The sequence below is a fragment of the Ipomoea nil genome, unplaced genomic scaffold, assembly GCF_001879475.1.
Source record: "Ipomoea nil cultivar Tokyo-kokei standard unplaced genomic scaffold, Asagao_1.1 scaffold0761, whole genome shotgun sequence".
In the NCBI taxonomy this organism is placed as follows: Eukaryota; Viridiplantae; Streptophyta; class Magnoliopsida; order Solanales; family Convolvulaceae; genus Ipomoea; species Ipomoea nil.
In genome coordinates this window covers 2,425,994-2,439,303 of record NW_017617189.1, presented here as the reverse complement: position 1 = coordinate 2,439,303, position 13,310 = coordinate 2,425,994, and the positions used below count along the sequence as shown (strand labels likewise).

The window sequence follows — 13,310 nt, the reverse complement described above, 5'->3', positions numbered from 1 at the left end:
ACATAAGGAACCTTTGGTGGAATTAACTCTGATGTTAATTATAAACTCGGAACGGCTACTAATTATGAAATTTCTTCTCCCAATTAATTATGAAATTTGGTAATACTATATCTATACCACTAGGGGCACAATTTATAACCCTAGATCATGAGCTAATAAATTTATTCAAATGAACAAATTAGGACCAATAACACGTCATTCAATAAGTCCAAACCCCAACCAACTAAACCACAATTATGACAATGAAAGAATTTTTATATACACACCGACAAAAAAGAAAGAAATAATTAAAAATTCAAAAAAATAATAATAATAACAGCAACAACAAAACACGACCGGGTATTTCTGGGTTTATATAATTAAACCTCACTAAGTTGATTTTAGAACAAGTACTAGTCCCCGGCCATGTTCAGGTATATATAAATTTGCAGCGACAAGGCTAAGGTTGCCGGAGACAGAACCTGAGAAAATGGACAGCAATTCCTCTGCAAAAACAATAATACTCCCAGATGGCGCTGGGGTGGTGTGGGAGCAAGCAAAGGCAGTGTTAATGGTGCCATTGCTAAGAGCTATGGTGTGGGCATGCTTGGCAATGTTGATCATGACGCTGGCGGAGAAACTCTACTTGGGCGCGGTGGTTGCTTACCTGAAACTTTTCCGGCGAAGGCCGGAGAAGCGGTACAAGTGGGAGGCTATGAAGAAGGAAAATGATTTAGAGCTTGGGGACTCGGCTTACCCCATGGTTCTAGTTCAACTCCCAATGTGCAATGAGAAGAAGGTATAGTAACTCATATATTCTCTAACTTCATAATAATTTTTCAATGTTGCTGAAAGCGCTAAGCGCTAATCGGTTGTTGAGGGTGCTTAGGCTGTCACCTAATTAAAAAAATATACATTTTTCACTCAAAATGACGTCGTTTTGAGTGGAAAAATCAATTAAAAAAAATTTCCGATGGACTCGGTCGCCTAGACGACCGACCACTAGCAACAGCCTATACCTCTTTTCGCCTTGGCCTAGGGTCGTCTAGCGCCTAGGCAACCCGCCTAGGTTGATTTTTACTTCACTAATATTTTTAGGATCAAACGCTTAACATTATGCCAAAAGTTATAACTCACAGCATATGCAAGGCACTTCACCGACCTTTGCCCAACAATCCCCTAGCCACCCGTTGTTGAATTTGACCTGTTACCACCGGGCTTTGCCCAATAATTGCACCTGCCAACCTGACTCTGATACCACTTTTTAGATCAAGCGCTTACTACTACGCCCAAAGCTAAAACACACAACGATGACGCAATTTTATTTCATTATATACCACCATCACATTTTTTAGAAGCAAGGTACTAGACTTGACCTTTTCACCCATTTCCACCCAACAATTTTCCTAGCCACTACTTACTGAACTTGACCCTTTACTGGCCTTCACCCAACATATATCTATCTATCTTTTTACAAACAGAGATGAAAGGGTTTTTTTATCTCTCGACTACCAAATATTTTCTTTATTTTTTCTCGTGTTTATATATGTATGTAGGTATATCAACTGTCCATTGGAGCTGCCTGCAGCCTTTCATGGCCGGCGGATCGAATTATAATTCAAGTTCTTGATGATTCAAGTGATCCTACAATCAAGGTACATACCATTACTCAAAAATATAATTATTGTAAATTTCTATTCACTTCTTCTGTCCATCGTAACATTATTTGAGTTTTTATACTAACTATTTATAGTAATTTCTTCCCTCCAACCAAATAAATAATGGTATATGAAATTTATTTTTATTTTTCTTTAAATTTAAATTTCATTCTTCATGAAATTTTTCCCCTTGAATCAAATGGGTCATTTGAGTTTTCCAGTACTATACGATTAATTAATGGCTGTAAAATGAACTTTAATTTTAGATTCTTGCCTTCATAAATTGGAATACTAATAATGCATATTATTTCTCTCTAATATATGTTTTAATTTTGGTAATAAATAATAAATATACAGGAATTGGTCCAAGAAGAGTGCAGGAGATGGGTAGGGAAAGGAGTGAACATAAAGTGTGAGAGTAGAGAGAACAGAAAAGGATTCAAAGCAGGAGCTCTCAAGGAAGGAATGACGCACAACTATGTAAAGCTGTGTGAATATGTTGTCATCTTTGATGCTGATTTCCAACCGGACCCCGACTTTTTGTACCGCACCATCCCTTACCTCGTACATAATCCTAACCTCGCCCTCGTTCAAGCTAGCTGGAAATTTGGTACGTATGTATATGTGTACGTACATACTGGGTGTATTTGGTTCATGGGTTAGACATAAGGAACGAGAATAAAAATCATACACATTGTTTGGGTGATAACTTTTTAAAACACTTTTTGATTACTCCTATTCAAAATACTTTTTTATTATAAAATATCAGTGTCTTCCGTTGTCATATTATTAACATGAGAGTTCGTGTGGAAATATTTATTAATATTTCTAACAAATTGTGTTTATAAATTGCAATGGGTGCAGTCAACTCTGACGAGTGCATGTTAACAAGAATGCAAGAAATGTCAATGGATTACCATTTCACAGTGGAGCAAGAAGTTGGGTCTGCAGTCCATGCATTTTTTGGTTTTAATGGTACTCTTTCCGTCCCATTTTATATGTCGGGTTCGATTAATGAGGCATGAATTTATTAATCAAAATTACAAACGTATATAAATTTATAAGATAATATGCAAAAATAAAAAAGAAAAAAAAAATACAATGATGCAGGAACAGCAGGTGTATGGAGAATAGCAGCATTGAATGATGCAGGAGGATGGAAAGAGCGTACGACAGTGGAAGACATGGATCTGGGTTGCCGAGCTGGTATTAAAGGCTGGAAATTTGTGTTTCTTGGTGATGTCAAGGTAAACACTAAACACTAAACACTAAACACTGCAGCTATTGTGGACTCTATCCGGATTATGTACTTGCAGTAGTTAATAAATTATGCACTTATAACAATTAACATATTATGTAGTTAACAGATTAAAAATGTTAGGGATATAATCTGAATGCCGTTTGGACATTCACAATGCAAGGTGAACCATCGTGGACCTTGGCCTGTTGTATAATTTGCGCACCACAACTAAATCATGGCAAATTATATTATGGACCATGGTTCACATTGCAATGTGGACCACAAATAAATGTTTAATTTTGAATATACATAATGTTCATCTTTAATGTACTAAATGTTTATTTTTTGGTTGTACACCTAAATAATAAACTTCTAGTATACTAATAATGAGTCTTATGTCAATGGCCCATCTTGTAAGGTAGATCATGGTCCATGGTATAATGATTGCTAAATCATTCGATCATTATACAATGGACCATGGTCCACATGCATCATGGCCAAAACAGTAGTCGTTACGTTTGTTACGTTCTGCAGTATGTTGAGGTTTTTTTTTTTTTTTTTTTTTTTTTTTTTTTTTTTTAATATTACGTTATCAAATAAAACTGTAGTTGAATTAGAAGGATATTGTAGTGATGTTGTAATGAGACTACAGTGTATACAAAATGAAACTATATAATGAGAAAGGTTGCTACATAGGCCATAACTGCCTTGTTTTGCCCGCAACTGTTTTGATCCCACAAGTCCAAGTTCCCATTTGGGGAGCTGTTTACGTCCCTTTAACTGTGGCTATTCTCAGTGTTCTTCCCACCCCCAGGTAAACCTTAATTTGTTTTTTTTTTTTGGGTTCTTTTCTGAATGAATTGAAGATTTTCTTAAACATACAATCTTGTGTTTGTTTTTGCTGATTTTTAGATCATTCCATTTGGTGGTTTTATGGATGCTTTTTGAGAATGTTATGTCCCTTCACCGGACTATTGCAACGTTCATCGGCCTTCTTGAAGTCGGGAGAGTCCACGAATGGGTTATCACCGAGAAGCTTGGCAATGCCCTCAAGGCTAAAACGGGGTCTAAAGCTTTAAAGAAGCTTCCTCGTTTTAGAATTGGAGAAAGGTATACTTTTTGTTTTATAAAAATAATGGAATTAATAGTTAATCGATTATTAAAAGTAAAAAATATGTCTATAATCTTGTCCACAAAAAGTGAAAATTCTTATCGGGACTTTCACACTCTAGCCCGACACGATTTGTCCGGTGGTAAATTACGATGATTTAGTGGCCTATTAGATAGAAAAATCAATGGAACAGATACTACAATGTAATAGAGCTAGTAGCATTCAAAAAAAGATAGAAAAATCAATGCTTTAATTTGTGCCTCTCACATTGAGTGTGACTCTCACATTGCGGCTGAATAGACTCTATCTTGCGTTCTTATTCACAATTTGTCACTCAAGAACCAATTTAATTACGTGTGCGTGCAAAAAGGTCTATAACCTGCGTAATAAAAGTGAATTTTAATTCTTAATAATGATTTGGAATTGATTATTTTTTTTTGGATGTATAGGTTGCATTTGTTGGAGATCATTGTTGGATTCTACCTCCTCTTTTGTGGGTGGTACAACTTTTGTTTTGGAGACAACTATTATTTTGTATATTTGTTTCTCCAAGGATTGTCATTCTTAGTCATAGGATTTGGCTACGTTGGTGCATTTGTCACAACTTCTTAGCTCAGGTTTGGGAGATTAAGAACTTGGTTTGGGAGGATGATTTGATGGTTAAAATTCACGTCCTTTTATTTTACAATTGTTATTTTAAAATTAAAAAATATAAATATATTATCATTTTTGTTTTATTTGTGATATGATGGGTATGTTTGGAAATCAAGAAAATAACTTTTGAAAGTTATTTTCTTTAAATTTTCAGTATTTCGTTATCAATGGAAAATAAAGTTAACAAAAAATACTCATTCTGTTCTAACGAAAAATGACCCATTTTGATTGAAAATATCTACTGAGATCTTTATTTGGAAGACAATTTTTGGATCCATACCTCAGGCTTAATTCTCTCTCTCACTCTCTCTCTCTCTCACCCCCCCCCCCATTTGAGTTAGCTTGCCAACTGTCTGGTTATTATTTGAACAATCATTATTGTGTGGACTGTGATCCACACAACTGTGTGGACCATGATCCAAAAACATGAGGAGACGACGCAGTTAGGTCGTGCAAATTTTTTTTCTTACACGACTTGCATTTTCCTCTTCACTGTTGCTACATACATTTTTATAACTCATAAAGCACATTATTCTAAAGCATAAAGTACATTATTCTAACTCAAAAAATACATTATCTTACCTCATATGTTCATTATTCTAACATAAAGTATATTATTATAACAAATAAAGTACATTATTATAACTCATAAAATATATTATCTTATCCTAGAAGGTTTGTTATTCTTAACACAACGTACACTATTTTAAAGCTTAAAGTACATTATTCTAACTCCCAGAATATTCATTATTTTAACACATAAACGGTTGAACAGATCATACCGTTATTAACTAACTGATTTATTTTTATGTAAAAACGACGTCGTTTTGGACCGTGGTCCACACAATAATTAGCCTTAATTGAATTAGGTTGGGCTTGTCCAGTTAAAAATTTGAGTCGAGTTAACCTGGATCGAACTTTAAAAATCTTGACTTGACTCCACTCATAGTTCAAAAGACTAAAAAACACTCAAGTTTTTTTCATCAATTTCATTAATTTAGACTTATTACATTTATCAATGGTTGATTAAAATGTGAATTTGATTGGGCTAGACTAAAGAATAAAAACTTGGCTCAGCCCAAAACCCAAAAAATTTGAAAATAATAAAATTTTCTTCAATTTATTTAATTTAGAGTTATTACATTTAATTGAGATTGAGAACTTGTTTTGGGAGGATGATTTTTTTTTTTTTTTTTGAAAACCAAAGGAACTTCCATTAACGCAAATGTTCAATACAAGAAGGAAATGAAATCAACCAACAAGAAGAACCAGTCTGAGAACGAGTAGCTCTTGCCAAAGCATGAGCAAACCTATTCACTGATCTTGAAACATAATGAAATGACACTAAATCAAAGTGTCGTTGGAAAGATCGGCACTCACGAATAACACAACCTGCATATGATAGATCCTGAGATGTGCCATTTAGCAGCCTACAAACATTCTTGCAATCAGAATAGATGATTACCTTTGTGAGACCCAACTCCTTAACCCAAGATAAAGCTTCCTTCACCGCTAGAGGTTCAGCTAAATGAGCATCACTCAAACAACGGATTGGGCCATTTTTAGCTGCTACGAATTCCCCATTACTATCCACCACAAAGACCCCAAAGTAAGCTTCATCAGTATCACCAAAAACCGTGGCATCAACATAAATATTCATAGTACCTGGACTATCACCTGGTAAAGTATTAATGTTCTGTCCATGCATTTCTTCACTTTCTACCAAAGTTGCCTCTCCCTGCCATTCCACAAAAGTATTAGCCACCTCATTTTGTATTAAGGATGGTTGCCAAACTTTATTATTCCATACCAATTCATTACGGCCCTTCCAGATGCACCAGCAAATGAGGACACATTTCAGCACCAAAGTACTATCACCACACGTTAGACACCTTGAGAACCATGCAGCAAAATCGTCATCTTCACTAGGTAGAGGACAGTTCACGTTTTGCCATAGAGATTGCACATGATTGCAATCAGCCATAAGATGCAGGATTGTCTCCGGTTGGAGACCACATAAAGGGCAGCTTAAATCAACATTCACCCGACGTGATGCAAGCGACGCCATGGTTGGCAAAACTCCATGAATACAACGCCAAATAAAATTCTGAACCTTTGGAGGAATCTTTAGCTTCCAAATCAAACCCCATACAGTGGAGTTTGGAATGGCCACCTCCATCATATTCAGCAATCTGTAACCATGTTTCACTGAGTACAATCCCTTCATATCATCTCTCCAGCTCCAACTGTCCTCAAACTGCACTGCAACTGGTAGCTTAAGAATCAAGTTTACATCACGGTCCTCAAATAGATCATTTAGGAGTTCAATATTCCAATCTTTCGTCTCAGGGTGAATTAAAGCACTCACCATAATGTTGTCATTCTGAATAGTGCTAACTGAATGTACATACGGATCTTCCCTATCAGGAAGCCAGGGATGATGCCAAATAGAGGTCGACTCACCATTACCAATTCTTTTAAAACACCCCTTACGCAGAAGATCTTGACCTGTCAGTATAGAACGCCAACAATAGCTTGGATTGGCTCCGATATTAGCATTCAAAAAATCTCCTTGAGGATAATATCGTGCCTTTAGAATTCGAGCCACCAAAGACAATGGATTAGTTAGCAACCGCCACCCTTGCTTTGCCAGTAAAGCAATATTAAACCTATTAAGATGTTTAAATCCCAAACCACCAGCTGTTTTCGGTTTACACATACGTCTCCAAGCCATCCACCGAATCCCACCCCCTCCAGTAGTACGGGATTCCCACCAGAACTGATTCATGATTCGCTCCAGATGTTCACAAAATGTAGATGGGAGGTAGTAAATACTCATAGTGTACGTCGGAAGAGCCTGCGCAACACTTTTGAGCAACACTTCTTTCCCGGCCCGTGTAAGGATCCTTTTATGCCACCCACCTAACCGCTGTCTCAATTTAGTCTCAATATATGAAAATACTTGCTTCTTGTTACGCCCAATCCCCATGGGAAGACCTAGATAGGTTCCAAGATTATCAACCGCATTAACATTTAGGACATAAGTTATAGCATATCTAAGATCTCCTCGTGTATTACGACTAAAGAGCACACAAGATTTACCAAAGTTCACCGATTGTCCCGACATAGCTTCATAAGAACTAAGACAATCCTTAATCGCACTAGCTTCTTGAGACGTTGCTTTAAAGAACAACAGACTGTCGTCGGCAAAGAAAAGGTGAGAGATACCGGGTGCCCCTCTTGCCACAATGCAAGGAGATATTAAACGGTTTTGAGCTGCCGTGGATAACAAATGTGCCAACCCTTCCGCACACAGAAGAAATAGATATGGGGACAGTGGGTCCCCCTGTCTCAGACCTCTCGATGGAATTATAAAGTCGGTAAGAAAGCCATTTAAACCAACCTTATACCGGACCGTCGTAACACAGTGCATAATAAGGGAAATCCACCTTTGATCAAACCCCAACCGAACCATCATGTTCTCAAGGAAATGCCACTCCATCTTATCAAAAGCTTTTGCCATGTCAAGCTTTAGAGCACACCAACCGGTATTTCCTTCACGTTTTCGGTTAAGAAAATGAATAACCTCCGACGCTATAAGAACATTATCAGTGATAAGTCGCCCGGGGATAAAAGCACTCTGAGGAGCTGAAATCACTTTATCCAATACTTCTTTAAACCTGTTAGCCAACATCTTAGATAAGATCTTATAAGTAACATTGCATAAGGCAATCGGCCGTAAATCACCCATATATGTCGGTACTACCTTCTTTGGGATTAGGGTAACATAGGCATCATTCATTCCAGTCGGCCATATTCCTCCATTTACACAACCTAGAATAAAGTGAACCACATCCTCTCCAATCTCCTTCCAAAAGTGCTGAAAAAAGGCCGGACTAAAACCATCCGGACCAGGGGATTTATCCGGGGCCATAGAGAATAGTGAATCTTTGACATCATCAGCCGTAAAAGGTCGTAACAACAGTTCATTATCCAAATCTGAAATTCTTGGGGAGAGATTATCCAATAAAGAATTAATAGCCACACCTCTAGAAGTGAAGATGTCATTATAATACCTTGAAATCAAATCCAACAGTGCCTGACCCTCAACAAAATCATCATTTTCATTTTTGAGCTTGGTAATCGTATTTTTCCGTTTGCGCGATGAGGCATACTGGTGAAAATATTTGGTGTTCCTATCTCCTTGTTTTAACCAGTATTGTTTTGCTCTTTGACGCCATATGGATTGCTGTTGATCATATAGTAAATTCAATTTTGCCGTCAATTCACGAAAACGGAGCATGGAGGCCTCATCACGTTGCTCTCTTAATCCAGAAAGGCAAATTTGTAATTGAGCAATTTCCTTATCAATTCTTTGTACTAAACTGCCTCCCCACTGCTTTAATGACGCTCCACAAAGATCCAGTCGTGTAGGTAGTGCATCACCTATGGATTCATTCCAGGACCTGAGAACAATATCCTTACAGCCCACATCTTTGAGCCATGCATTCTCAAATAAAAACCTTCTCCGCTGTCGACCTAGTCTAGGGCCCTCCAACTCTAAAAAGAGTGCCGTATGGTCAGAGGTAATAACATCTAGATTTCGAACCACAGCTTGAGGAAACATAGAGCACCAATCCACTCCCGCCACTGCCCTATCAAGCCGTTCCTCTACCCAATTCTCCGTTCCTTTACCTCGTTCCCAAGTAAATTTCCTCCCCTTCATACCTAAATCAAAAAGGTGGCAATCCTCCAATGCACGATTGAGACCCTCCATTAAAGCCGGGGGATGGGGATGCCTTCCACGCTTCTCGCAAGGGGCCATAATATCATTAAAATCACCCATGACAAGCCACGGGAGGGAAAACTTTGGTAAAAGTGAACGTAATAAATCCCACGACTGCTGCCTTCTACTTCTTTCAGGAAATCCATAAAAACCCGTCAACCTCCAAGCATGGCTACCAGGTAGCCTTACTTGAATGTTAATGTGATTTTTTGAAAAACTAATAATGTTGGCAATATCTTTGTCTCTCCACAGTAACGCTAAACCCCCTTTACTTCCTCCTCCATCAACATAAAATAAACCATCAAATTGTAACTTACGTCGCAGTTGCTCAGCATGTTTCCGTCGAACTTTTGTCTCCATCAAGAAAATGAACATAGGCTTCAACTTGGCCTCAAGTGCCAAGACTTCTCGAACTGTACGTGGATTGCCCAATCCACGACAGTTCCAACTCAAGGTACTCATTGTGTCGGGCGGGTCTGGCCATCTCCAGAACCCGCCAATAGCAAGTTTTTTGACTGGTTATCTTCCAGAAGCATAAGTGAGCAGTCATCATTATTGCCTTCCATTTCAGTTCGCCTTCTCTTTTGGTCGACAACAGTAACCTCGTCATTATTGTCTGAAGCCGTGTTGATATTCAGAGAGAAAGTTGACGAAACAGGCATTGTATTGGTATCGTTAGAGATAACCATTGGGGAGGGTGTAGTGGCATGAACATGAGTAGCAGCATCAGACGTCACAGGTCGTGCACTAATACCGCCAGCAGCAATGATTTTGGACGATCCAGGAGCCGTCCACTTCTCCCGATCCGCCGTCACCTCCGGAGCAAGCCACTGATTATCATTAGTCACCTGTCTCCGAGAACCAGCCCTCAACCAAGCCCCATACGGTTTGTCGCCCTGATGATTCTGATAGTGACGAGCCTTCACACAAAAACGATCCCCATGTCCAATGACACCACAAAGAAAGCAAAACATTGGCAGACGCTCGTATCGAAAGTCAATCGTAGCCCACTCATTAGAACACTTTTTAAGCTTCATCCCCTTCTTTAGAGGACGAGAAACATCAAACTGAACTCGTATTCTGAAATAGGAGCGCATAGTTCCGTCGAAATTTCTCTCATCATGCTTTACTAGCGTGCCAATTGTCCTTCCAACTGCTTCTAACACCCCTTCCGATCGGAAACCAATCGGCAAGCCATGGACCTGAACCCAGAACTCTGCCATAGTGAGAGAGACAGACTCTGGATCCTCACCAGGTGCAACCCGACGCAGAAGAAGCAAATGTTGTTCATATGTCCACGGTCCATTATCAATCACACGTTGGACATCAAACTCATCAAAAAACCGAAAAAGATACACACGAGATTTAAGTTCGCTTACATTCATCCCCATGGATGGCCTCCAAATTTGTGATATTGTATCTCTGAAAAACTGGAATTTGACTGGACGATCTGCAACCAGTCTTCCCACAACATAATATTCCACTTGATTACTACCAGGGTTGATGGGCACATTCGTGAACTGGTGTACATCCTCATTATCATCCAGATCCACCAGGGTGAGGTCAGCTAGAGCGTTGATCATGCTAGAAGACGCCATGCAGTCGCCGTCGAGGAAGAAGAAACGGTGGCTTAAGACAGAAACCCTAAAAACTCTCAAAAACGGAAGAGAGAGAAAAGACAAAACTCGCGAATCAGCGAGAGGAAACCGAACTGGTAAAAAATGTTGAATTTAATTGCATTATCATTCTGGGAGGATGATTTGATTGTTAAAACACATGTCCTTTTATTTGGCAATTTTATTTTAAAATTCAAAAATATGAATATATTATCATTCTTGTTTTTTTTTTTTTTTTTTTTTTTTTTTTTAACCAACCAAACTCCATTCATCATAACAAATCACAAATACAACTGGGTTGAATAATATCCCACACATCAAGGACAGAAGATGAAACTGCCGCCTGCGCGAGAACGTGAGCAACATGGTTCGTTGACCTACAGACATGGTTGACAACAACATCACCAATGTCACGAGCAAGTACACGACATTGCTTTAATAGTAAACCAACATATGATAAATCTAAAGAGACAGAATAACATGATATAAATAAGGATATGATGCTATAAATATATACTTGTACTCTCGCTCTTTATTTAAAAAGAAATACTTTTTCTGTGGAGGATCTCTGTTGAGTCACTTGACTCGCTTTTCTCTTCTTTCTTTCTTTCTTTCTTTAACTCGTGGGGGGAGATAGGAACTTTACGAATCGTAAATGGACCTATTCGGGCTCGGCAATCTAGCCGGCCTAATACTCATCTCGCCCACAGAACCGGTACTCGTGGTTTTTATAACTCTGTAGAATCAGGTAACGTACTTTCAGTGCACACACCCCTTAACTAGGATTCCAAGCCTAGCGGGTAGTATCGAACCTAGCAACTCGGGATTGATCTTCCAAGTTACTTCTATAATAAACTGTCGGTCCTCTGTGACTGTTTCTTTCCTTTCTCATAACTTCTTTCTTTCTTTTTTCTTCTGAAAGGACATAGTCCTAACGGGAACCTCCAAAACATAGATTTTTCTCACTTTATATAATAGCATATATATCACATGCAACTTCTTTTTCTCATGCTGGTAATCTAGATATCATGCAACCTTCTCAATGCACATATATCTCTTAAAACTTTTCTTTCTCATAATGGAAATCAATTTATCATGCAAGCTTCTCAATGCACATAAATATCTCATATAACTTCACTTTTTCATTTTGAAAATCTATTTATCATGAAAGCTTCTCAATGCACATATAGATATAGATTTTCCACAGTAGATATAAGGTTTTGAAAATAACTTAGGCCTCACTTTGAGCCTTTACTGTACTTAATCTTTAAATATGGCACAAATATCCTTTTCACTGTAAAGCTTGGCATAACACTGACTTATGCAAGAAATCTCAATAATCTCAACAATCAATCTACTCAAGAGTTAAACAATGCAATTAGTAAAAACTACTCAAACATTCTGGTAAACAGATGCTAGCATTTTTCTTCTCATACTTGAATTCAAAGTCAAACAATTGCACAGAGGCCAACTTTCATACTTGACTTCTAGATATGCTTTTACTCAAAAATCAAACACATACAACTCAAACTAGCGCGTCGTTACGAGCCCGAGTGTCCAAGCCTCACGGGCCCACGAATCCCTGTCCGAAACAACACATAGCTGAGCCTCAAAGGGCCCGACCCTCTTCTACTTTGGCTTGAAGGATCTAGGTGACGGGGCTTGAGAAGCCCCATCACTTGGCTCTGCCAAGCAACGACCTAGAGTGACGGATCTCACTGGGATCCGTCACTCAGGTCCGTTGGCTCACGGGTCTAGCCAACGGATCTCTCCTAGGTCCGTTGGCTAGGGCCGCAAGGCCAACCTGGTCCACCATCCTGTGTGCACCTCTGTGCACGAGATGTCTTCTTCTCCAAATTTCTCAACTTAGAGCTCAAACAAACACTTCCAGACAACCATGAATGAAACATATAACATCAACAATACACAATAAACTCATCAACAAGTATTCTCAAACATTTCTAAGCATCTAATCTCAAGAAATCTAACTTAACAGGCCAAAATAATAGCTTTGGGAATCCATGGTTTATACCTATGAGCTTGGCTTTCTCTAGTGTGGATCCCTCTTCTTCTTCAACAGAGATTTCCACCCTCACCTCCTATTTTCTCAGACAACCAAAAATACAAGCAACACCCATAACAAACTCAATCACAGTGAAGGATGAAAGAGATGAAGAGAATGGATGGAAACAGAGTGTCAGGAGATGGAATTGAGTGAAGAAAGATGAAATGGATGGAGGAAAACTTACTGTGATTCTTCCTTCTC

At 38.5% G+C, this 13,310-nt stretch overlaps 1 protein-coding gene across 1 annotated transcript; it reads left to right on the top strand.

Moving 5' to 3' along the window:
• The first annotated feature begins 412 nt into the window (after positions 1 to 412).
• On the top strand, positions 413 to 11,275 carry LOC109176827 (glucomannan 4-beta-mannosyltransferase 9-like). The gene is made up of 10 exons (XM_019326228.1): positions 413 to 778; positions 1,536 to 1,634; positions 1,995 to 2,247; positions 2,502 to 2,612; positions 2,748 to 2,896; positions 3,591 to 3,691; positions 3,790 to 3,987; positions 4,438 to 4,614; positions 5,796 to 5,816; positions 11,183 to 11,275. The coding sequence occupies exons 1-8, from the start codon at positions 470 to 472 to the stop codon at positions 4,598 to 4,600; spliced, it is 1,383 nt and encodes a 460-aa protein (XP_019181773.1). The 5' UTR covers positions 413 to 469; the 3' UTR covers positions 4,601 to 4,614; positions 5,796 to 5,816; positions 11,183 to 11,275.
• Positions 11,276 to 13,310: the final 2,035 nt, after the last annotated feature.

Bases quoted from the DNA above. Each gene is read 5' to 3' on its own strand.
- LOC109176827 (XM_019326228.1), top strand. From the start codon at position 470: ATGGACAGCAATTCCTCTGCAAAAACAATAATACTCCCAGATGGCGCT. The intron at 779-1,535 runs GTATAGTAACTC...ATATGTATGTAG, and splicing joins CAATGTGCAATGAGAAGAAG to GTATATCAACTGTCCATTGG. The intron at 2,248-2,501 runs GTACGTATGTAT...CAATGGGTGCAG, and splicing joins TCAAGCTAGCTGGAAATTTG to TCAACTCTGACGAGTGCATG.